Source organism: Agelaius phoeniceus, chromosome 27, assembly GCF_051311805.1.
Source record: "Agelaius phoeniceus isolate bAgePho1 chromosome 27, bAgePho1.hap1, whole genome shotgun sequence".
Taxonomy (NCBI): domain Eukaryota; kingdom Metazoa; phylum Chordata; class Aves; order Passeriformes; family Icteridae; genus Agelaius; species Agelaius phoeniceus.
In genome coordinates, this window is record NC_135291.1 from 1,021,818 (window position 1) to 1,046,572 (window position 24,755).

Consider the following 24,755-nt stretch of genomic DNA (forward strand, 5'->3'; position numbering starts at 1 on the left):
TTGCCCTCAACAAAGATGGCGGCACAGCTGCCCTGTCCTGCAGCGCGGACCAATCAGAAGCAGCGCCTGGCAGAAGTACTGGCGGAAGTTCCCCTCACGGCGGCGTCGGCGGCCGCTTCCGGAGGAAACGCTGTGCATTGTGGTCCCGGTGGGGCCCAGCGGCGGCGGAGCGGGGCCGAGGCCGCGGGGGGGGGGCGCGGCCCCGGGGGGGGGCGGGGCGGGAATTTGGGGGCGCCGAGGGAGCCCCGGGACCCCCCCCGGCAGCGCGGGATGGGCGACAGCGACCGCGGTCAGCACCGGGAGCGGGGAGGGGCGGGAGGGCGGTGCGGAGGGGGTTGGGGAGGCTCCTGAGAGGATTTGGGAGGTTTTGGAGGGTTCTGAGGAGGTTTGGGAGGTCTTGAATGGGTGTGAGGGGTCATGAGGGGATGTGAGGGGTCATGAGGGGTTTTGGGGGTTCCTGAGGGGCAACTGAGGGTCCTAAAGGAGAACTGAGCGTCCTGAGGGGGAACTGGGGGTCCTGAGGGGATTTGGGGTGGTCGTGAGGGAGAATTGAAGGTCCTGAGGATGTCTGGGGGTCGTGAGGGGATGTGGAGGGTCCTGAGGCGGTTTGGGGGGTTCCTGAGGGAGAACTGAGGGTCCTGAGGTGGTTTGGGGGGGTGTGAGGGAGAATTGGCGGTCCTGAGGGGGTTTGGGGGCTCTGAGGGGATGCGGAAGGTCCTGAAGGGGTTTGGGGGTGTTGTGAGGGAGAACTGGGGGTCCTGAGGGGGTCCTGAGTGGGTGTGAGGGGTCATGAGGGGATTGGGGGAATCCTGTGGGGTTTTGGGGGTTCCTGAGGGGGAACTGAGGCTCCTGAGGGTGTTTGGGGGTCATGAGGGGATGTGGAGGGTCCTGAGGTGGTTTGGGGGGATCGTGAGGGAGTTCGGGTGGGTGTGAGGGATAACTGGGGGTCCTGTGGGAGAATTGGGGGTCCTGAGGGGATCTGGGGGGATCTGAGGGGGTTTGTGGGGTCCTGAGTGGGTGTGAGGGGTCATGAGGAGATGTGGGGGATCCTGAGGGGTTTTGGGGGTTCCTGAGGGGGAACTGAGGCTCCAGAGGGAGAACTGGGGGTCCTGAGGGGGTTTGGGGCGGTCGTCAGGGAGAATTGGAAGTCTTGAGGAGGTTTGGGGGGTCCTCAGTGGATCTGGGGGGTTCCTGAGGGGGACTGGGGTGTCCTGAGGTGGTTTAGGGGAGGTCCTGAGGGGATTTTGGGGGTTCCTGAGGGGATTTGGGGGAGATCCTGAGGGGATTTGGGGAATCCTGAGGGGATTTGGGGAATCCTGAGAGGATTTAGGGGAGGTCCTGAGGGGATTTCGGGGGTCCTGAGGGGATTTGGGGGGTCCTGAGGGGGATTTGAGGAATTCTGAGGGGGATTGGGGGAGTCCTGAGGGGATTTTGGGGGTCCTGAGGGGATTTGGGGGGTCCTGAGGGGATTTAGGGAATCCTGAGGGGATTTGGGGGATCCTGAGGGGATTTGGGGAGATCCTGAGGGGATTTGGGGAGTCCTGAGGGGATTTAGGGGAGGTCCTGAGGGGATTTGGGGAGTCCTGAGGGGATTTGGGGAGATCCTGAGGGGATTTGGGGAGTCCTGAGGGGATTTAGGGGAGGTCCTGAGGGGATTTGGGGAGTCCTGAGGGGATTTTGGGGGTCCTGAGGGGATTTGAGGAATCCTGAGGGGATTTTGGGGGGTCCAGAAGGGATTTGGGGAATCCTGAGGGGATTTTGGGGGTCCTGAGGTGATTTGGGGAACCCTGAGGGAATTTCTGGGGTCCTGATGGGATTTGGGGGATCCTGAGGGGATTTCTGGGGTCCTGATGGGATTTGGGGGATCCTGAGGGGATTTCTGGGGTCCTGATGGGATTTGGGGATCCTGAGGGGATTTAGGGGAGGTCCTGAGGGGGTTTTGGGGGTCCTTAGAGGATTTGGGGAGATCCTGAGGGGATTTAGGGAATCCTGAGGGGATTTGGGGGAATCCTGAGGGGGATTTGGGGAATTCTGAGCGGGATTGGGGGATCCTGAAGGGATTTGGGGAATCCTGAGGGGATTTCGGGGGTCCTGAGGGGGATTTGAGGAATTCTGAGGGGATTTGGGGGGTCCTGAGGGGATTTCTGGGGTCCTGATGGGATTTGGGGGATCCTGAGGGGATTTAGGGGAGGTCCTGAGGGGATTTGGGGAATCCTGAGGGGGATTTGGGGAATCCTGAGGGGATTTGAGGAATCCTGAGGGGATTTGGGGAGGTCCTGAGGGGATTTTGGGGGTCCTGAGGGGGATTTGAGGAATTCTGAGGGGATTTGGGGGATCCTGAGGGGATTTGGGGGATCCTGAGGGGATTTGGGGAATCCTGAAAAGATTTGGGGAATCCTGAGGGGGATTTGGGGAATCCTGAGGGGATTTGGGGAGTCCTGAGGGGATTTGGGGAATCCTGAAAAGATTTGGGGAATCCTGAGGTGATTTGGGGGATCCTGAGCGTATTTGGGAGGGTCCTGAGGGGATTTGGGGAACCCTGAGGGAGAACTGGGGATTCCTGATGGGATTTTGGGGGACCCTTGGCTGCATTTGTGGGTTCGTTTCTGAATTTTGGGGGGTCTGGGCTGATTTTGGGGGATTCTGGTGCATCCTGAGTGGATTTTAGGTGGTTTTGGGGGGATTTGGGATCATTTTGGGGTCCCCGACAGGATTTTGGGGGATTTGGGGGTGATTTTGGGGTCCCTGACCAGATTTTGGGGTAATTTTGGGGTCCCTGTCCTGATTTTGGGGTCCCTGCCCTGATTTTGGGGGATTATTGGGTATTTTTGGGGTATTTTCAGGTCATTTCAGGGTCCCTGACTGGAGTTTGGGTTTTTTGGGAATTTTGGGATAATGTTGGGGTCCCTGACTGGAGATTTTGGGGATTTTGGGTAATTTTGGGGTCCCTGCCCTGATTTTGAGGATTCCTGATGGGATTTTGGGGTAATTTGGGGGTCTCAGATGGGATTTTGGGGGTCCCTGAGCAGATTTTGGGGTATTTTGGTGCAATTTTGGGGTTCCTGATGAGATTTTTGGGGTATTTTGGTGCAATTTGGGGGTATTTTAGTGCAATTTCAGGGTCCCTGACAGGATTTTGGGGGTCCCTGATGGGATTTGCTGCAATTTTGGGGTGATTTGGGGTAATTTTGGGGACCTTGACGTTATATGGGGGTGATTTGGGCTATTTTGGGGTATTTTGATGCAATTTTGCTGCACTTTGTTGTAATTTGGGGGTCCCTGATGGGATTTTGGGCTATTTTGCTGCAATTTTGGGCTATTTTGCTGCAATTTTGGGGTTGTTTTGACACAATTTGGGTCATTTTGCTGCAATGTTGGGGCTGTTTTGACACAATTTGGGTCCCTTTGCTGCAGCCCTGTCCCACTCCCGGGGTCCCCCTCTCACATTTTGGGGTTGTTTTGACACAATTTGGGTCACTTTGCTGCAGTTTTGGGGTTGTTTTGATGGAATTTGGGCCATTTTGCTGCAGTTTTGGTCCATTTTCATGCAATTTTGGGCTATTTTCACGCAGTTTTGGGCTATTTCCATGCAATTTTGGCTGTTTTGCTGTAACTTTGGGTTGTTTTGATGCAATTTGGGTCATTTTGCTGCAGTTCTGTCACAGTTTTGGGCTATTTCCATGCAATTTTGGGCTATTTTCACACAGTTTTGGGCTATTTCCATGCAATTTTGGCTGTTTCACTGTCCCCTTGGGGTTGTTTTGACACAATTTGGGCCATTTTGCTATAACTTGGGGTTGTTTTGATGGAATTTGGGCCATTTTGCTGCATTTTGCTGCAGCCCTGTCCCAGTCCCGGGGTCCCCTCTCACATTTTGGGGCTGTTTTGACACAATTTGGGCCATTTTACTGCAGTTTTGGGCTATTTCCATGCAGTTTGGGGCTATTTTGGTGCAATTTTGGGGTATTTTGCTGTAACTTTGGGTTGTTTTGACACAATTTGGGCCATTTTGCTGCAATTTTGGGGCTGTTTTGACACAATTTGGGCCATTTTGCTGCAGCCCTGTCCCACTCCCGGGGTCCCTCTCTCACATTTTGGGGTTGATGTGACACAATTTGGGTCCCTTTGCTGCAGCCCTGTCCCACTCCCGGGGTCCCCTCTCACATTTTGGGGCTGTTTTGATGGAATTTGGGTCCCTTTGCTGCAGCCCTGTCCCACTCCCGGGGTCCCCTCTCACATTTTGGGGCTGTTTTGACACAATTTGGGCCATTTTGCTGCAGCCCTGTCCCACTCCCGGGGTCCCCTCTCTCACATTTTGGGGCTGTTTTGATGGAATTTGGGCCATTTTGCTGCAGCCCTGTCCCACCCCCGGGGTCCCCCCCCTCACATTTTGGGGTCCCTCCCCTCCCCCTCTCGTTCCAGACTGCCGCAGCCCCGACAGCTCCAGCGCCGCCTCCCCTCCCCCGCCCGCCCCTCCCCCCATGGGGTCCCCGCCCCTGGGCCCCGCCCCCGCCCTGGGGGGGCCGTTGGGGTTGGGGTCCCCGTTCCCCGTGATCGGCTCCTCCATGGGCTCCCCCCAGAGCCTCGGCTACGGCAGCGGCAGCGGCAGCGCAGCACAGGTGAGCATGGGGGGGGGGGGATAATGGGGAATAATAATGGGGGATAATGGGGGAAATAATGGGGGAATAATGGGGGAAATATGGGGGAATGATGGGGGAATAATGGGGGGAAATATGGGGGAAATGATGGGGGAATGATGGGGAATGATGGGGGAAAATAATGGGGGAAATAATGGGGAAATAATGGGGAATGATGGGGGGAAATAATGGGGAATAATGGGGAAATAATGGGGGGATTAATGGGGAATGATTGGGGGAATAATGGGGGAATAATTGGGGAAATGATGGGGGAATAATGGGGATTAATGGGGAAATAATGGGGGAAATATGGGGGAATAATGGGGAAATATGGGGGAATAATGGGGAGGAATAATGGGGGAATAATGGGGGAAATGATGGGGATTAATGGGGGAATAATGGGGATTAATGGGGGAATGATGGGGGAAATGATGGGGGAATGATGGGGAATTATGGGGGAAAATTATGGGGAAATAATGGGGAATGATGGGGGAATAATGGGGGAAGATAATGGGGGGGAATGATGGGGGAATAATGGGGAATAATGGGGGAGATAATGGGGGAATAATTGGGGAAATGATGGGGGAATGATGGGGAAAATAATGGGGGAAATAATGGGGGGATTAATGGGGAATGATTGGGGGAATAATGGGGGAAATAATGGGGAAATAATGGGGAATGATGGGGGAATAATGGGGAATAATGGGGAAATAATGGGGATTAATGGGGGAATGATGGGGGATTAATGGGGGAAATGATGGGGGAAATAATGGGGAAATAATGGGGAAATAATGGGGATTAATGGGGGAAATGATGGGGAAATAATGGGGATTAATGGGGGAAATAATGGGGGATTAATGGGGAAATAATGGGGGATTAATGGGGGAATAATGGGGGAATAATGGGGGAAAATAATGGGGGAAATAATGGGGAATAATGGGGGAAATGGGGGGAAAATGGGGGAATAATGGGGGGAAATAATGGAGGAATGATGGGGGAGATGATGGGGGAATGATGGGGGGGAAATGGGAATTTGGGGGGAAATAAAGGGGTTTAGGGGGGGAAAATGGGATTTTGGGGAGGGAAAAATGGGAGGATTTGGGGAGAAATAATGGGACTTGTATGGAAAAATGGGATTTTGGGTGGAAAAATGGGAATTTTGGTGGAAATGCTGGGGATTTTGGGTGGAAATGGGATTTTTTTGGGGGGAGAAAAATAAGATTTTTTTGGGTGCAAAAACCGGATTTTTGAGGGGAAAATTGGGGATTTCAGGAGGAAAACCCCTGGGGCTTTGGGGATAAAGTTCTGTTTGTCGGTTTTGCCCAAACTTGGTGTTTTTTGCCCTAAATTTTGGTTTTTTCCCCCCCAGCTGCCCCCGGGGCCGGTGGGGCTGGCGCTGCCCCCCGGGGGCGGCCCCGAGGACGTGAAGCCCCCGCTGGGCATCCGGGGAGGCCAAAACTGCAACGCCCACGGGGCTGGGAAACGGCTGTGCGCCATCTGCGGGGACAGGAGCTCAGGTTTGGGGAGAAAAACCCGGATTTTGGGCAAAAACCAGGAAAAAATGGGAATTACGGGGGAAAAAATGGGGAAAAATGGGGAAAAAATGGGGAAAAAATGGGATTTATTGGGCCAAAATTGGGGATTTGGGGTAAAGGAAACGGCTGTGCGCCATCTGCGGGGACAGGAGCTCAGGTTTGGGGAGAAAACACGGGATTTTGGGCAAAAACTGGGAAAAAATGGGAATTACAGCAAAAAAATGGGGAAAAATGGGGAAAAAATGGGATTTATTGGGCCAAAATTGGGGATTTGGGGTAAAGGAAACGGCTGTGCGCCATCTGCGGGGACAGGAGCTCAGGTTTGGGGAGAAAAACCCGGATTTTGGGCAAAAACTGGGAAAAAATGGGAATTACAGCAAAAAAATGGGAATATTGGGGAAAAAACGGGGAAAAAATGGGATTTATTGGGCCAAAATTGGGGATTTGGGGTAAAGGAAACGGCTGTGCGCCATCTGCGGGGACAGGAGCTCAGGTTTGGGGAGAAAAATGGAGATTTTGGGCAAAAACCGGGAAAAAATTGTGAATTTTGGGGAAAAAATGGGGAAAAAATGGGAATTACAGGGAAAAAATGGGGAAAAAATGGGGGGAAAATGGGGAAAAATGAGGGGAAAATGGGGATTTGGGGTAAAGGAAACGCCTGTGCGCCATCTGCGGGGACAGGAGCTCAGGTTTGGGGAGAAAAACCCGGATTTTGGGCAAAAACCGGGAAAAAATGGGAATTACGGGGAAAAAATGGGGAAAAAATGGGGAAAAATGGGGAAAAAATGGGGCAAAATTGGGGATTTGGGGTAAAGGAAACGCCTGTGCAACATCTGCGGGGACAGGAGCTCAGGTTTGGGGAGAAAACACGGGATTTTGGGCAAAAACCGGGAAAAAATGGGGATTACAGCAAAAAAATGGGGAATATTGGGGAAAAAATGGGATTTATTGGGAAAAATTGGGGATTTGGGGTAAAGGAAACGCCTGTGCAACATCTGCGGGGACAGGAGCTCAGGTTTGGGGAGAAAACACGGATTTTGGGCAAAAACCGGGAAAAAATGGGGATTATGGGGAAAAAATGGGAATATTGGGGGAAAAACGGGGGAAAAAATGGGATTTATTGGGCCAAAATTGGGGATTTGGGGTAATGGAAACGCCTGTGCAACATCTGCGGGGACAGGAGCTCAGGTTTGGGGAGAAAACACGGGATTTTGGGCAAAAACCGGGAAAAAAATGGGAATTACAGCGAAAAAATGGGGAAAAATGGGGAAAAACGGGGAAAAAATGGGGATTTGGGGTAAAGGAAAGGCCTGTGCGCCATCTGCGGGGACAGGAGCTCAGGTTTGGGGAGAAAAACCCGGATTTTGGGCAAAATGGGGAAAAATTGTAAATTTCGGTGAAAAAATGGGGGAAAATGGGGAAAAAATGGGGAAAAATTGGGGATTTGGGGCAAAGGAAAGGCCTGTGCAACATCTGCGGGGACAGGAGCTCAGGTTTGGGGGGAAAACACGGGATTTTGGGCAAAAACCGGGAAAAAATGGGGAAAAATGGGGGAAAAATGGGGAAAAATGGGGAAAAAATGGGGAAAAAACGGGATTTATTGGGCCAAAATTGGGGATTTGGGGTAAAGGAAACGCCTGTGCAACATCTGCGGGGACAGGAGCTCAGGTTTGGGGAGAAAAACCCAGATTTTGGGCAAAAACCGGGAAAAAATGGGAATTACAGCAAAAAAATGGGGAAAAATGGGGAATAAATGGGGAAAAATGGGGAAAAAATGGGGGGAAAATGGGGAAAAATTGGGGATTTGGGGTAAAGGAAACGCCTGTGCGCCATCTGCGGGGACAGGAGCTCAGGTTTGGGGAGAAAAATGGGGATTTTGGTCAAAAATGGGGAAAAAATGGGAATTTGGGGAAAAAATGGGGAAAAATGGGGAAAAAATGGGAAAAAAATGGGAATTTTTGGGGGAAAATGGGGTTTTGGGGCAAAGGAAACGCCTGTGCAACATCTGCGGGGACAGGAGCTCAGGTTTGGGGGGAAAAACCCGGATTTTGGGCAAAAACCGGGAAAAAATGGGGATTACAGCGAAAAAATGGGGAAAAATGGGGAAAAAATGGGGAAAAATGGGGGGAAAATGGGGAAAAATGGGGGGAAAATGGGGATTTGGGGTAAAGGAAACGCCTGTGCGCCATCTGCGGGGACAGGAGCTCAGGTTTGGGGGGAAAACACGGGATTTTGGGCAAAAACCAGGAAAAAATTGGGAATTTTGGTGAAAAAATGGGGAAAAATGGGGAATAAATGGGGAAAAAATGGGATTTATTGGGCCAAAATTGGGGATTTGGGGTAAAGGAAAGGCCTGTGCAACATCTGCGGGGACAGGAGCTCAGGTTTGGGGAGAAAACACGGGATTTTGGGCAAAAACTGGGAAAAAATCGTGAATTTTGGGGAAAAAATGGGAATATTGGGGAAAAAACGGGGAAAAAATGGGATTTATTGGGCCAAAAATGGGGATTTGGGGTAAAGGAAACGCCTGAGCAACATCTGCGGGGACAGGAGCTCAGGTTTGGGGAGAAAACACGGGATTTTGGGCAAAAACCGGGAAAAATGGGAATTACAGCAAAAAAATGGGGAAAAATGGAGAAAAAATGGGAAAAAATGGGGAAAAATTGGGGATTTGGGGTAAAGGAAACGCCTGTGCAACATCTGCGGGGACAGGAGCTCAGGTGAGAGAAATTTGGGGTGAAAAACCCGGATTTTGGGCAAAAACTGGGAAAAAATGGGAAAAAATGGGGGAAAATGGGGAAAAAATGGGAATTTTGGGGGGAAAATGGGGGGAAATGGAGAAAATGGGAATTTGGGGTAAAGGGAGCGACTGTGCAACATCTGCGGGGACAGGAGCTCAGGTTTGGGGGGAAAACACGGGATTTTGGGCAAAAACCGGGAAAAAATGGGAATTACAGCAAAAAAATGGGGAATAATGGGGAAAAAAGGGGGAAAAATGGGATTTATTGGGCAAAAATTGGGGATTTGGGGTAAAGGAAACGCCTGTGCAACATCTGCGGGGACAGGAGCTCAGGTTTGGGCTGAAAAATGGAGATTTTGGGCAAAAACGGGGGAAAAATGAGCAAAATTGGACATTTTTTGTGAAAAAAATGGGAATTTTGGGGAGAGAAATGGGAATTTGGGGGCAAAGGGAGCAACTGGGCAACATCTGAGCGGACAGGAGCTCAGGTTTGGGGAGAAAAACCGGGATTTTGGGCAAAAACAGGGAAAAATGGGAAAAAATTGGGAATTTGGGTGAAAAAATGGGAATTTTTGGGGAAAAAATGGGGAATAAATTGGGAATTTTTGTGGAAAAATGGGAATTTAAGGAAAAAAAAAAGAGAATTTGGGCCAACCATGGGAGCTGGGGAGAGGAGCTGGGATTTGCCTGGTGGATTTTGGGTCAATTTGGGGAATTTTGGGTGCATTTTGTGCCGATTTTTTGATTTTTCTGCCAAATTTTGGGGATTTTGTCCCAAATCCTGTGGGAATTCCAAATTCCAGGGAAACATTTTGGGCTTTTGGCTGTGAGGGCTTTGCCAGGTGGGTTTGGGTCAATTCTGGGTCCATTTTTGGGTGGATTTTGCTCCATTTTGGGCCCATTTTTGCAGCCATTTTTTTATTTTTGCACTGATTTTGCTCATTTTTGTCCCAATTTTTTGGGATTTCCCACAAATCCCATCAAAATTCCCAATTCCAGGAAACCATTCCAGGGATTTTGAGCCGCAGCTGCATTTTGGGTCAATTCTGGGTGGATTTTGGGCCGATTTCTGTCGATTCTGCGCCGATTTTTGCCATTTTCACCCCAATTTTTGCCATTTTCACCCCAATTTTTGCCATTTTCACCCCAATTTTTTGGGATTTCACCCAAATCCCATTGGAATTCCCAATTCCAGGGTTTCCAGCTCAGAGGGCTCGGCCAGGTGGATTTTGGGTCCATTTTGGGTGGATTTTGGTCCATTCTTGGCCCATTTTTGTCCATTCTTGGCCGATTTTTGTCCATTCTTGGCCGGTTTTTGACCAATTTTTCCCATTTTCACCCCAATTTTTTTGGATTTTCCACAAATTCCATGAAAATTCCCAATTCCAGGAAACCATTCCAGGGATTTTGAGCTGCAGCTGCATTTTGGGTCAATTCTGGGTCACTTTTGGGTGGGTTTTGGGCCAATTTTTGCCATTTTTGAGCCGATTATTCTGGGTCCATTTTGGGTTGATTTTGGTCCATTCTGGGTCAATTTTGGTGCCGATTTTTCTGATTTTTGCACCAATTTCTTGGGATTTTGCCCCAATCCCGTTGGAATTCCCAATTCCAGGAAACCATTCCAGAGTTTTGAGCTGCAGCTGCATTTTGGGTCAATTCTGGGTTGGTTTTGGGCCGATTTCTGTCAATTCTGGGCCGATTTTCGCCATTTCTGGGCCGATTTTCGCCGTTTTTGAGCCGATTTTCACCATTTTTTGGCCGATTTTGACCCCGATTTTTTTGGATTTCATCCCAAATTCCCTAAAATCCCCAATTCCAGGCCAGCACTACGGTGTGTCGAGCTGCGAGGGCTGCAAGGGCTCTTCAAGGGCACTTTGGGCCATTTTTGGTCAATCTTGGGTGGATTTTGCTCCATTTGGAGCCGATTTTCGCCGTTTTTGGGCCGATTTTCACCATTTTTGGGCTGATTTTGGTGCAGATTTTTTTGGATTTCACCCCAAATTCCCCCAAATCCCCAATTCCAGGCCAGCACTACGGCGTGTCGAGCTGTGAGGGCTGCAAGGGCTCTTCAAGGGCACTTTGGGGCCATTCTGGGTCAATCTTGGGTGGATTTTGCTCCATTTTGAGCCGATTTTCACCATTTCGGGGTTGATTTTCGCCGTTTCTGGGCCGATTTTGACCCCGATTTTTTTTGATTTCACCCCAAATTCCCTAAAATCCCCAATTGCAGGAAACCATTCCAGGGATTTTGAGCTGCAGCTGCATTTTGGGTCAATTCTGGGTCAGTTTTGGGTTGATTTCTTTCAATTCTGAGCCGATTTTCGCCGTTTCTGGGCCGATTTTCTCCGTTTCTGGGCCGTTTTTCACCATTTTTGGGCCGATTTTGACCCCGTTTTTTTTGGATTTCACCCCAAATTGCCCCAAATCCCCAATTGCAGGCAAGCACTACGGCGTGTCGAGCTGTGAGGGCTGCAAGGGCTTCTTCAAGCGCACGATCCGCAAGGACCTGACTTACACCTGCCGCGACAACCGCGAGTGCGTGGTGGACAAACGGCAGCGCAACCGCTGCCAGTACTGCCGCTACCAGAAGTGCCTGGCCACGGGCATGAAGCGCGAGGGTGAGACTGGGATAAACTGGGATAAACTGGGAGGGACTGGGAGAGGGGTCTGGGCGAAAAAACGGGGAGAAAAGGGCAAAAAACGGGGGAAAAATCCGCCAAAAAATGGGGGATTTGGGGGTGAAATTTCCCCCATTATTCCCCCATCATTCCCCCATCATTCCCCCATTTTCCCCATTATTTTCCCCCATTATTCCCCCATTATTCCCCCATTTTCCCCCCATTATTTGCCCCATCATTCCCCATTTATTCCCCCATCATTCCCCATCATTCCCCCCATTTATTCCCCATTATTTCCCCCATCATTCCCCATTATCCCCATTATTCCCCCATCATTTCCCCCATCATTTCCCCCATCATTCCCCATCATTCCCCATCATTCCCCCCATTATTTCCCCCCATCATTCCCCATCATTCCCCATTATTCCCCCATTAATTCCCCCATCATTCCCCATTATTCCCCCATTAATTCCCCCATCATTCTCCATTATCTCCCCATGATTTCCCCATTTCCCCCCCATTATTCCCCATTATTTTCCCCCATTATTCCCCATTTATTCCCCATTTTCCCCCCATCATTCCCCATTATTTCCCCATCATTCCCCCATCATTCCCCCATTTATTCCCCATTATTTTTCCCCCTCCCCAGCGGTGCAGGAGGAGCGCCAGCGGGGCAAGGACAAGGAGGGCGATGCCGATTTCGGGCTGGCCCCCAATGAGGAGATGCCGGTGGAGAAACTTCTGGAAGCCGAGCTCGCCGTGGAGCCCAAGAGCGACGACGGCGCCGGCCCCGGGGGAGCCTCCGTGAGTGCAAAATTTGGGGGGATTTTGGGCGATTTTGGGGAATTTGGGGAGTTTTGGGAGAGGGGAGGAAGGCCAGGGTGAATGGAGGGCTTGGGAATCCCAAAATCCCCAGGAATTCCTGGAGAAATTGGGGAAAATTCCACCAAAAGTGGGGAAAATTCCCAGTAAAAATCAGCCAAAATTGCTATTGGCATAAGCAAAGATTTCCCCAAAATCTCTCAAAATTCCGGCAAAAATCCTCAAAAATTCCCTAAAAATTCTGGCAAAAATCCTCGAAAATTTCCTCTGAAAATCCCCCCAAATTCTCAAAAATTTGGGCAAAATTTCTTGAAAATTTTCCCAAAAATCCCTCAAAAATTCCACCAAAAATCCTCAAAAATTCCCCCAAAATCCTCAACAATTCTGCCAAAACTCAAAAATTCCCCCAAAATCCTCCAAGAGCGACGACGGCGCCGGCCCCAGGGGAGCCTCCGTGAGTGCAAAATTTGGGGCAATTTGGGGCAATTTTGGGGATTTGGGAGAGGGGAGGAAGGCCAGGGTGAAAGGAGGGCTTGGGAATCCCAAAATCCCCAGGAATTCCCACAGAAATCGGGGAAAATTCCCAGTAAAATCAGCAAAAATTCCCATTAGAATCATCTAAATTGTCCCAAAAATCTCTCAAAATTCTGGCAAAAATCCTCAAAAATTTCCTCCAAAATTGCCCCAAAATCCTCGAAAATTTCCTCCAATATTCCCCAAAAATCCTCAAAATTTCCTCCAAAATTCCCCAAAAATCCTCGAAAATTTCCTCCAAAATTTTTCAAAATTCTGACAAAGATCCTCAGAAATTTGGGCAAAAATGCTTGAAAATTTTCCCAAAACTCCTCAAAAATTCCCTTAAAATCCTCCAAGAGCGACGACGGCGCCGGCCCCGGGGGAGCCTCCGGGAGTGCAAAATTTGGGGGAATTTGGGGGAATTTTGGGGATTTGGGAGAGGGGAGGAAGGCCAGGGTGAAAGGAGGGCTTGGGAATCCCAAAATCCCCAGGAATTCCCACAGAAATCGGGGAAAATTCCCATTAAAATCAGCCAAAATTCCTATTGGCATAAGCAAAGATTTCCCCAAAATCTCTCAAAAATTCTGGCAAAAATCCTCGAAAATTTCTTCCAAAATTTTTCAAAGTTCTGCCAAAAATCCTCAAAAATTTCCTCTGAAAATCCCCCCAAATTCTCAAAAATTTGGGCAAAAATCCTCGAAAATTTTCTCCAAAATTCCCCAAAAATCCTCATAATTTTCCTCCAAAATTTTTCAAAAATCCTCAAAAATTCTGGCAAATATTCTCGAAAATTTTCCCCAAAAATCCTTCAAAATTCCAGCAAAAATCCTCAAAAATTTCCTCCAAAAGTCCCCAAAAATCCTTGAAAATTGTGGCAAAAAAATCCTCGAAAATTTCCTCCAAAATTCCGGTAAAAATCCTCAAAAATTTCCTCCAAAATTTTTCAAAATTCTGACAAAAATCCTTGAAAAATCCCAGCAAAAATCCAGGAAATTTTTCCCAAAAATACTTCAAAATTCCAGAAAAAATCCTCCAAAATTTCCTCCAAAAATCCCCCAAATGCTCAAAAATTTGGGCAAAAATCCTTGAAAATTTTCCCAAAAATCCCTCAAAAATTCCCTTAAAATCCTGGCAAAAAAATCCTTGAAAATTCCCCCCAAATCCCTTCAAAATTCTGGCAAAAATGCTCAACAATTTCCTCCAAAATTCTCAAAACTTTGGGCAAAAATCCTTGGAAATTCCCCCAAAATATTTCAAAAGTTGTGGCAAAAATCCTTGAAAATTTTCCTAAAAATCCCTCAAAAATTCCCTTAAAATCCTCAAAAATTCCGGCACAAAATCCTTGAAAATTGCCCCAAAATCCTTCAAAGTTCTGGCAAAAATCCTCAAAAATTCCCCCAAAATTCTCCAAGAGCGACGACGGCGCCGGCCCCGGGGGAGCCTCCGTGAGTGCAAAATTTGGGAAATTTTGGGGAATTTTGGGGAATTTAGTGGGAATGTTGGGGGGGGGGGGGGTCTCAATTTACCCAAAAATCTGAGATTTTTTTCCCCCAATTTTCATCCATTTTGGGTCAATTATCCCCATTTTTTCTGGAATTTTCCCCATTTTTGGGCCGATTCCCGCCGGGTTTTTTCTGGAATTTTCCTCTTAGGAATTTTAGGCTGGGTTTGGAATTCTGGGAATGTCAGGGGGGGGGTCTCAATTTACCCCAAAATTTGGGATTTTCCCCCAATTTTCCCCATTTCTGGGCCGATTTTCGGGCTGTTTTTTCCCCATTTCTTGGCCAATTTTTGGCCGCTTTTCCCCATTTTTCCTCCCATTCTCGCCAGGTTTTTTCCGGAATTTTCCCCTTTAGGAATTGTGGGATGAGTTTGGAATTGTGGGAGTGTCGGGGAGGGTCTCAATTTACCCCAAAATTTGGGATTTCCCCCCAGTTTTCCCCATTTTTGGCTGATTTTTGGGTCGATTTTTGGGCGTATTTTCCCCATTTTTGGGCCGTTTTTCCCCATTTTCCCTCCGATTCCCGCTGGGTTTTTTCCGGAATTTTCCCCTTTAGGAATTCTGGGCTGGGTTTGGGATGGTGGGAGTGTCAGGGGGGGTCTCAATTTACCCCAAAATTTGGGGTTTTACCCCAAGCTTTCACCCATTTCTAGACCGATATTTGGCCGTTTTTCCCCATTTTTGGGCCGTTTTTCCCCATTTTTCCTCCGATTCCCGCCGGGTTTTTTCCAGAATTTTCCCCTTTAGGAATTTTAGGCTGGGTTTGGAATTCTGGAATGTCAGGGGGGGGGGGTCTCAATTTACCCCAACATTTGGGATTTTCCCCATTTCTTGGCCGATTTTCAGGCCGTTTTTCCCCATTTTTGGGCCGATTCCCGCCGGGTTTTTTCCGGAATTTTCCCCTTAGGAATTCTGGGCTGGGTTTGGGATGGTGGGAATGTCAGGGGGGGTCTCAATTTACCCCAACATTTGGGACTTTTCCCCCAATTTTCCCCATTTCTGGGCCAATTTTCAGGTCGATTTTTGGGCAGATTTTCCCCATTTTTGGCCCAATTTTCCCCATTTTTTGTCCAATTCCCGCTGGGTTTTTTCCGGAATTTTCCCCTTTAGGAATTCTGGGCTGGGTTTGGAATTCTAGGAATGTCAGGGTGAGGTCTCAATTTACCCCAAAATTTGGGATTTACCCCAGTTTTTCCCATTTCTTGGCCAATTTTTGGGCCGTTTTCCCCCATTTTTGGGCCGATTTTCAGGTTGATTTTGGGCCGTTTTTCCCCATTTTTGGGCCGATTCCCGCCGGGTTTTTTCCGGAATTTTCCCCTTTAGGAATTCTGGGCTGGGTTTGGGATGGTGGGAGTGTTGGGGGGGGGGTCTCAATTTACCCCAAAATTTGGGATTTTTCCCCAATTTTCCCCATTTCTTGGCCAATTTTGGGCCGTTTTTCCCCATTTTTGGCCCAATTTTCCCCATTTTTGGGCCGATTCCCGCCGGGTTTTTTCTGGAATTTTCCTCTTAGGAATTCTAGGCTGGGTTTGGAATTGTGGGAATGTCAAGGGTGGGTCTCAATTTACCCCAAAATTTGGGATTTTCCCCCAATTTTCTCCATTTCTGGGCCGATTTTGGGTCAGATTTCCCCCATTTTGGGCCGTTTTTCCCCATTTTTGCTCTAATTCCCGCCGGGTTTTTTCTGGAATTTTCCCCTTTAGGAATTCTGGGCTGGGTTTGGGATGGTGGGAGTGTCAGGGGGGGTCTCAATTAACCCCAAAAATCTGGGTTTCCCCCCAGTTTTCCCCATTTCTGGGCCGATTTTCAGGCCGTTTTTTCCCCATTTCTGGGCCGATTTTCAGGCCGTTTTTTCCCCATTTCTGGGCCGATTTTCAGGCCGTTTTTCCCCATTTTTGGGCCAATTCCTGCTGGGTTTTTTCCAGAATTTTCCCCTTAGGAATTCTGGAATTGGTTTGGAATTCTGGGAGTGTTGGGGGGGTCTCAATTTGCCCCAAAATTTGGGGATTTCCCCCCAATTTTCCCTATTTCTGAGCCGATTTTCAGGCCGATTTTGGGGCAGATTTTCCCCATTTTTGGGCCGTTTTTCCCCATTTTTGGGCCGATTCCCGCCGGGTTTTTTCTGGAATTTTCCCCTTTCGGAACTGTGGGCTGGGTTTGGAATTGTGGGAGTGTTGGGGGGGGGGGTCTCAACCCCAAAAATCCAAGATTTTTCCCCAATTTTCCCCATTTTTCGGCCGATTTTGGGGCAGATTTTCCTCATTTCGGGGCAGATTTCCCCCATTTTTGGGCCGCTTTTCCCCATTTTTCCTCCAATTCCCGCCGGGTTTTTTCGGGAATTTTCCCCTTTCGGAACTGTGGGCTGGGTTTGGGACGGTGGGAGTGTTGGTTGGGGTCTCAATTTACCCCAAAAATCCAAGATTTTTCCCCGATTTTCCCCAATTCTGAGCCGATTTTCAGGCTGTTTTTTCCCCATTTTTGGGCCGTTTTTGGGGCGCATTTTCCCCATTTTTGGGCCGATTCCCGCCGGGTTTTTTCGGGAATTTTCCCCTTTGGGAACTGTGGGCTGGGTTTGGGACGGTGGGAGTGTCGGGGGGGGTCTCAATTTGCCCCGAAATCGCCCCAAATTCAGCCCAATGACCCGGTGACCAACATCTGCCAGGCGGCCGACAAGCAGCTCTTCACCCTGGTGGAGTGGGCCAAGAGGGTCCCCCACTTCTCGGGGCTCCCCTTGGACGACCAGGTCATCCTGCTCAGGGCAGGTCAGCCGGGAATGGGGCACTTTTGGGGGAAATTTGGGGGATTTGGGGAAAAAATTGGGGGATTTTGGGCGAAATTTGGGGGATTTTGGGCAAAAATTTGGGAATTTTCGGGGTGGATTTTCAGGGGTTTGGGGCAGTTTTGGGGCAGTTTTGGGTGGTTTGAGGGGGTTGGAATGGGGGGTTTGGAGGGGATTTGGGGATGGATTTGGGAATTTTTGGGAAGAATTTGGGGGATTTTGGGCAAAATTTGGGCGATTTTGGGCCAAAATTTGGGGATTTTCGGGGTGGATTTTCGGGGGTTTGGGGCAGTTTTGGGGGGTTTGAGGGGGTTGGAATGGGGATTTTGGAGGGGATTTGGGGATGGATTTGGGAGTTTTGGGGTGGATTTGGGAATTTTGGGGGAAAGATTTGGGGGATTTTGGCCAGTTTGGGGTGGTTTTGAGGGGTTCTAAGGGAATTTGGGGGGTTTGGTGTGGGGCCAAGAGGGTCCCCCAGAGCTCGGGGCTCCCCTTGGACACCCAGGCCTCCTGCTCAGGGCAGGGCAGCCGGGAGTGGGGCACTTTGGGGGGATTTTGGGAAAAATTTGGGGGATTTTGGGCGAAATTTGGGCGATTTTGGGCCAAAATTCGGGGATTTTGGGCCAAAATTTGGGGATTTTCGGGGTGGATTTTCGGGGGTTTGGGGCAATTTTTGGGTGGTTTGAAGGGGTTGGAATGGGGGTTTTGGAGGGGATTTGGGATGGATTTGGGAGTTTTGGGGTGGATTTGGGAATTTTGGGGGAAAGATTTGGGGGATTTTGGGCCAGTTTGGGGGGGTTTTGAGGGGTTCTAAGGGAATTTAGGGGGTTTGGGGTGGGGCCAAGAGGGTCCCCCAGAGCTCGGGGCTCCCCTTGGACACCCAGGGCCTCCTGCTCAGAGCAGGGCAGCTGGGAATGGGGCAATTTTGGGGGATTTGGGGAAAATTTGGGAAAAAATTGGGGGATTTGGGGCAAAATTTGGGGATTTGGGGCAAAAATTTGGGGGATTTTGGGCCAAATTTGGGGGATTTTGGGCCAAAATTTGGGGGTTTTCAGGGTGGATTCGAGGGGGTTTTGGGTGGTTTTGAGGGGGTTGGAATGGGGGTTTTGGAGGGGATTTGGGCCAAAATTTGGGAGTTTTGGGGTGGATTTGGGAATTTTGGGGGAAGAATTTGGGGCATTTGGGGGAAAATTTGGGGGATTTTGGGCCAAAATTGGGGGATTTTCGGGGTGGATTCGAGGGGGTTTTGGGTGGTTTGAGGGGGTTGGAATGGGGATTTTGGGGGGTTTGGAGGGGATTTGGGGGTGGATTTGGGAATTTTGGGCAAAATTTGGGGGATTTGGGGCAAAATTTGGGGATTTGGGGCAAAAATTTGGGGGATTTTGGGCCAAAATTTGGGAATTTTCGGGGTGGATTTGAGGGGGTTTGGGGCAATTTTTGGGTGGTTTGAAGGGGTTGGAATGGGGGTTTTGGAGGGGATTTGGGGAAAATTTGGGGGATTTGGGCAAAATCCGGGGGATTTTGAGCAAAATTTGGGGATTTTGGGCCAAAAGTTGAGAATTTTCGGGTGGATTTGAGGGAGTTTGGAGCAAGTTTTGGGTGGTTTGAGGGGGTTGGAATGGGGATTTTGCGAGGTTTGGAGGGGATTTGGGATGAATTTGAGAATTCTGGGAAAAATTTGGGGGATTTGGGGTGAAATTTGGGGGATTTTGGGCGAAATTTGGGGGATTTTCGGCCAAAATTGGGGGGATTTTTGGGCTGGTTTCGAGGGGGTTTGGGGCAGTTTTGGGGCAGTTTTGGGTGGTTTGAGGGGGTTGGAATGGGGGGTTTGGGCATTTGGAGGGGATTTGGGGATGGATTTGGGAATTTTGGGGTGGTTTTGGGAATTTTTGGGAAAAATTTGGGGGATTTGGGGAAAAATTTGGGGGTTTTTGGGCGAAATTTGGGCAATTTTGGGCCAAAATTTGGGGATTTTCGGGGTGGATTCGAGGGGGTTTTGGGTGGTTTGAGGGGGTTGGAATGGGGATTTTGGGGGTTTGGGAGGGGATTTTGGAATGGATTTGGGAATTTTGGGCAAAATTTGGGGGATTTGGGGCAAAGTTTGGGGATTTGGGGCAAAAATTTGGGGGATTTTGGGCCAAAATTTGGGAATTTTCGGGGTGGATTTGAGGGGGTTTGGGGCAATTTTTGGGTGGTTTGAGGGGGTTGGAATGGGGGCTCTGGGAGGTTTGGAGGGGATTTGGGGATGAATTTGGGAATTCTGGGAAAAATTTGGGGGATTTGGGGTGAAATTTGGGGGATTTTGGGCGAAATTTGGGGGATTTTCGGCCAAAATTGGGGGATTTTCGGGGTGGATTTGAGGGGGTTTGGGGCAGTTTTGGGTGGTTTGAGGGGGTTGGAATGGGGATTTTGGGTCTTTTGGAGGGGATTTGGGATGGATTTGGGAATTTTGGGGTGGTTTTGGGAATTTTTGGGAAAAATTTGGGAGATTTTGGGCAAAATTTGGGGGATTTTCGGCCGAAATTTGGGGATTTTCGGGGTGGATTCAACGGGGTTTTGGGTGGTTTGAGGGGGTTGGAATGGGGATTTAGGGGGGGTTTGGAGGGGATTTGGGGATGGATTTGGAGTTTTGGGCAAAATTTGGGGGATTTTGGGTGAAATTTGGGCGATTTTCGCCCAAAATTTGGGGGTTTTCAGTGTGGATTCAAGGGGGTTTGGGGTGATTTGAGGGGGTTGTAAAGGGGATTTTGGGGGGTTTGGGATTTGGGGGTGGATTTGGGAGTTTTGGGGTGGTTTTGGAATTTTTGGGAAAAATTTGGGAGATTTTGGGCAAAATTTGGGGGATTTTGGGCAAAAATTTGGGGATTTTCGGGGTGGATTTGAGGGGGTTTGGGGCAGTTTTGGGTGGTTTGAAGGGGTTGGAATGGGGATTTTGGGGGGATTTGGGGAAAATTTGGGGATTTGGGCAAAATTTGGGGGATTTTTGAGGTGGATTTGAGGGAGTTTGGAGCAAGTTTTGGGTGGTTTGAGGGGGTTGGAGTGGGGGCTTTGGAGGGGATTTGGGGGTGGATTTGGGAATTTTGGGAAAAATTTCAGGGATTTGAGGCAAAATTTGGGGGATTTTGGGCAAAATTTGGGGGATTTTCAGCCAAAATTTGGGAATTTTCGGGGTGGATTTGAGGGGGTTTGGAGCAAGTTTGGGGTGGTTTGAGGGGGTTGGAATGGGGGTTTTAGAGGGGGTTTGGGATGAATTTGGGAATTTTGGGAAAAGTTTGGGGGATTTGGGGCGAAATTGGGGGGATTTTGGGCAAAATTTGGGAATTTTCGGGGTGGATTCGAGGAGGTTTGAGGGGGTTGGAATGGGGATTTTGGGAGGTTGGGAATGGATTTGGGAATTTTGGGGTGGATTTGGGAATTTTGGGGGAAAAATTTTGGGGATTTGGGGCCAAAATTTGGGAATTTTCGGGTTGGATTTGAGGGGGTTTGGGTCAATTTTGGGGGGTTTGAGGGGGTTGTAAAGGGGATTTAGGGGGGTTTGGAGGGGATTTGGGGATGGATTTGGGAATTTTGGGAAAAATTTGGGGGATTTGGGGCAAAATTTGGGGGATTTTGGGCAAAATTTGGGAATTTTCGGGTTGGATTTGAGGGAGTTTGGAGCAAGTTTTGGGGGTTTGAGGGGATTTGGGGATGGATTTGGGAATTTTGGGGGAATTTTGGGAAGAATTTGGAGGCTTTTGGGCCAGTTTGGGGTGGTTTTGAGGGGTTCTAATGGAATTTGGGGGTTTTTGGGGGGGCTTGGGAGGGTTTGGAAGGGATTCCCAAAAATTCCTGGAAAATTCCAGCCTGGAAGGAGCTGCTGATCCTCTCTCTCCCAACCCCAAAAATTCACATTTTTCCCTCAAATTTGGGTTTTTTCCCATAAATTGAATGGATTTTCTCAGGGATTTTGGGGTTTTTTTCCCTGAATTTTGAGGGTTTTTAACCCAAAAATCCCAAAATCCAGGAAATTTGGGAATCCCAGGCTGCTCGTCCAATTGCACCTCAAAAATTCAATTTTTTGCTCAAATTTGGGGTTTTTCCCTTAAATTCAATGGATTTTCTCCAGGATTTTGGGGGTTTTTTCCTGCCATTTTCAGGTTTCTTGCTCCAAAATCCCAAAAAATCCCCAAAATTCCCAAAAATTCCTGGTAAATTCCAGCCTGGAAGGAGCTGCTGATCCTCTCTCTCCCAACCCCAAAAATTCACATTTTTCCCTCAATTTTGGGTTTTTTCCCTTAAATTCAATGGATTTTCTCAGGGATTTGGGATTTTTTAATGGAATTTTCAGATTTTTTCCCCAAAATCCCCTGGTAAATTCCAGCCTGGAAGGAGCTGCTGATCCTCTCTCTCCCAACCCCAAAAATTCACATTTTTCCCTCAATTTTGGGTTTTTTCCCTTAAATTCAATGGATTTTCTCAGGGATTTGGGGATTTTTTAATGGAATTTTCAGATTTTTTCCCCAAAATCCCCAAATTTCCCAAAATCCCAGAATTTTAGCCTGGAAGGAGCTGCTGATCTTTTCCCAAAATCCCCAAAAATTCACATTTTCCCCTTAAATTTGGGTGTTTTTTGTCCGATTTTCCCTGGGTTTTTTGCAGGATTTTGGGGTTTTCTCCAGAATTTTGATTTTTTTCCCCAAAATCCCCAATTTCTGTGAATTTTGCCCCATTCCAGCCTGGCAGGAGCTGCTGATCCTCTCTCTCCCAACCCCAAAAATTCAGATTTTTCCCTCAAATTTGGGTTTTTTCCCATAAATTCAATGGATTTTCTCAGGGATTTTGGGGTTTTTTCCCTGAATTTTGAGGTTTTTTTGCCCAAAAATCCCAAAATCCCAGGAAATTTGGGAATCCCAGGCTGCTCGTCCAATTGCACCTCAAAAATTCAATTTTTTTGCTCAAATTTGGGGTTTTTCCCTTGAATTCAATGGATTTTCTCCAGGATTTTGGGGTTTTTTTCCTGCCATTTTCAGGTTTCTTGCTCCAAAATCCCAAAAAATCCCCAAAATTCCCAAAAATTCCTGGTAAATTCCAGCCTGGCAGGAGCTGCTGATCCTCTCTCTCTCCCAACCCCAAAAATTCACATTTTTCCCTCAAATTTGGTTTTTTCCCTTAAATTCAATGGATTTTCTCAGGGATTTTGGGATTTTTTAATGGAATTGTCAGATTTTTTCCCCAAAATCCCCAAATTTCCCAAAATCCCAGAATTTTAGCCTGGAAGAAGCTGCTGATCTTTCCCCAAAATCCCCAAAAATTCACATTTTCCCTCTCATTTGGGTGGTTTTTGTCCGATTTTCCCTGGGTTTTTTCCAGAATTTTGGGGTTTTCTCTCAGAATTTTCGTTTTTTTCCCAAAATCCCTGGATTTTGCCCCATTCCAGGCTGGAACGAGCTGCTGATCGCGTCCTTCTCCCACCCCAAAAATTCACATTTTTCCCTCTCATTTGGGTGTTTTTTGTCCGATTTTCGCGGGGTTTTTTGCAGGATTTTGGGCTTTTCTCCCAGAATTTTCATTTTTCTCCCCAAAATCCCCGGATTTTGCCCCGTTCCAGGCTGGAAGGAGCTGCTGATCTTTCCCCAAAATCCCCAAAAATTCAGATTTTTTGCTCAAATTTGGGTGTTTTTTGTCCGATTTTCGTGGGGTTTTTTGCAGGATTTTGGGGTTTTCTCCCCGAATTTTCATTTTTTTTCCCAAATTTCCCAATTTCTGTGGATTTTGCCCCGTTCCAGGCTGGAACGTGCTGCTGATCCTCTCTCTCCCACCCCAAAAATTCACATTTTCCCTCTCATTTGGGTGGTTTTTGTCCAATTTTCGCGGGGTTTTTTGCAGGATTTTGGGGGTTTCTCCCTGAATTTTCATTTTTTTTCCCAAATTTCCCAATTTCTGTGGATTTTGCCCCGTTCCAGGCTGGAACAAGCCACTTCCCCAATTGTACCCCAGAAATTCACATTTTCCCCTTAAATTTGGGTGTTTTCCTGTGATTTTCGCGGGGTTTTTTGCAGGATTTTGGAGATTTCTCCCAGAATTTTGATTTTTCTCCCCAAAATCCCCAATTTCTGTGGATTTTGCCCCGTTCCAGGCTGGAACATGCTGCTGATTGCGTCATTCTCACACCCCAGAAATTCACATTTTCGCTCAAATTTGGGTGGTTTTTGTCCAATTTTCCCTGGGTTTTTTGCAGGAATTTGGGGATTTCTCCCAGAATTTTGATTTTTTTTCCCCAAAAATCAAAAAAAACCCCAAATTTTGCTCCCTCCAGGCTGGAACAAGCCACTTATCCAATTGTATCCCAAAAATTCCGATTTTTTGCTCAAATTTGGGTGTTTTCCCTTAAATTCAATGGATTTTCTCCAGGATTTTGGGGTTTTTTAATGGGATTTTGAGATTTTTTTTCCCCAAAATCCCCAAAAATTCACATTTTCCCTCTCATTTGGGTGTTTTTTCTCCAATTTTCCCTGGGTTTTTTGCAGGATTTTGGGGATTTCTCCCAGAATTTTGATTTTCCCCCCAAAATCCCAAAATCCCCAAATTTTGCCCCATTCCAGGCTGGAATGAGCTGCTGATCACGTCATTCTCCCACCCCAAAAATTCACATTTTCCCCTTAAATTTGGGTGTTTTCCTCTGATTTTCACGGGGTTTTTTGCAGGATTTTGGAGATTTCTCCCAGAATTTTGATTTTTCTCCCCAAAATCCCCAATTTCTGTGGATTTTGCCCCGTTCCAGGCTGGAACATGCTGCTGATTGCGTCATTCTCACACCCCAGAAATTCACATTTTTCGCTCAAATTTGGGTGTTTTTTGTCCAATTTTCCCTGGGTTTTTTGCAGGATTTTGGGGTTTTCTCCCAGAATTTTGAATTTTTTTTCCCCAAAATCCCAAAATCCCCAAATTTTGCCCCATTCCAGGCTGGAACGAGCTGCTGATCTTTCCCCAAAATCCCCAAAAATTCACATTTTTTGCTCAAATTTGGGTGTTTCTTGTCCAATTTTCGTGGGGTTTTTTGCAGGATTTTGGGGATTTCTCCCAGAATTTTGATTTTTTTTTCCCAAATTTCCCAATTTCTGTGGATTTTGCCCCATTCCAGGCTGGAACGAGCTGCTGATCGCGTTGTTCTCCCACCCCAAAAATTCCGATTTTTTGCTCAAATTTGGGTGTTTTTCCTCCAATTTTTGTGGGTTTTTTTGCAGGATTTTGGGGTTTTCTCTCAGAATTTTGATTTTTTTCCCAAAATCCCCCAATTTTGCCCCATTCCAGGCTGGAACGAGCTGCTGATCCTCTCTCTCCCACCCCAAAAATTCCTATTTTTTGCTCAAATTTGGGTGTTTTTCCTCCAATTTTCGCGGGGTTTTTTGCAGGATTTTGGGATTTCTCCCCGAATTTTGATTTTTCTCCCCAAAATCCCCAATTTCTGTGGATTTTGCCCCGTTCCAGGCTGGAAGGAGCTGCTGATTGCGTCATTCTCACACCCCAGAAATTCACATTTTCGCTCAAATTTGGGTGTTTTTTGTCCAATTTTCCCTGGGTTTTTTGCAGGATTTTGGGGATTTCTGTCAGAATTTTGAATTTTTTTA

At 47.9% G+C, this 24,755-nt stretch overlaps 1 protein-coding gene across 1 annotated transcript; it reads left to right on the top strand.

Moving 5' to 3' along the window:
* On the top strand, positions 1 to 23,739 carry LOC143695865 (retinoic acid receptor RXR-beta-like). The gene is made up of 8 exons (XM_077191074.1): positions 1 to 289; positions 4,423 to 4,619; positions 6,007 to 6,154; positions 11,351 to 11,530; positions 12,180 to 12,334; positions 17,002 to 17,131; positions 22,565 to 22,631; positions 23,730 to 23,739. The coding sequence occupies exons 1-8, from the start codon at positions 16 to 18 to the stop codon at positions 23,737 to 23,739; spliced, it is 1,161 nt and encodes a 386-aa protein (XP_077047189.1). The 5' UTR covers positions 1 to 15.
* Positions 23,740 to 24,755: the final 1,016 nt, after the last annotated feature.

Coding starts and splice junctions, on each gene's coding strand:
- LOC143695865 (XM_077191074.1), top strand. CDS start 16: ATGGCGGCACAGCTGCCCTGTCCTGCAGCGCGGACCAATCAGAAGCAG. Junction 290..4,422: donor GATGGGCGACAGCGACCGCG/GTCAGCACCGGG, acceptor CTCTCGTTCCAG/ACTGCCGCAGCCCCGACAGC. Junction 6,155..11,350: donor CTGCGGGGACAGGAGCTCAG/GTTTGGGGAGAA, acceptor CCCCAATTGCAG/GCAAGCACTACGGCGTGTCG.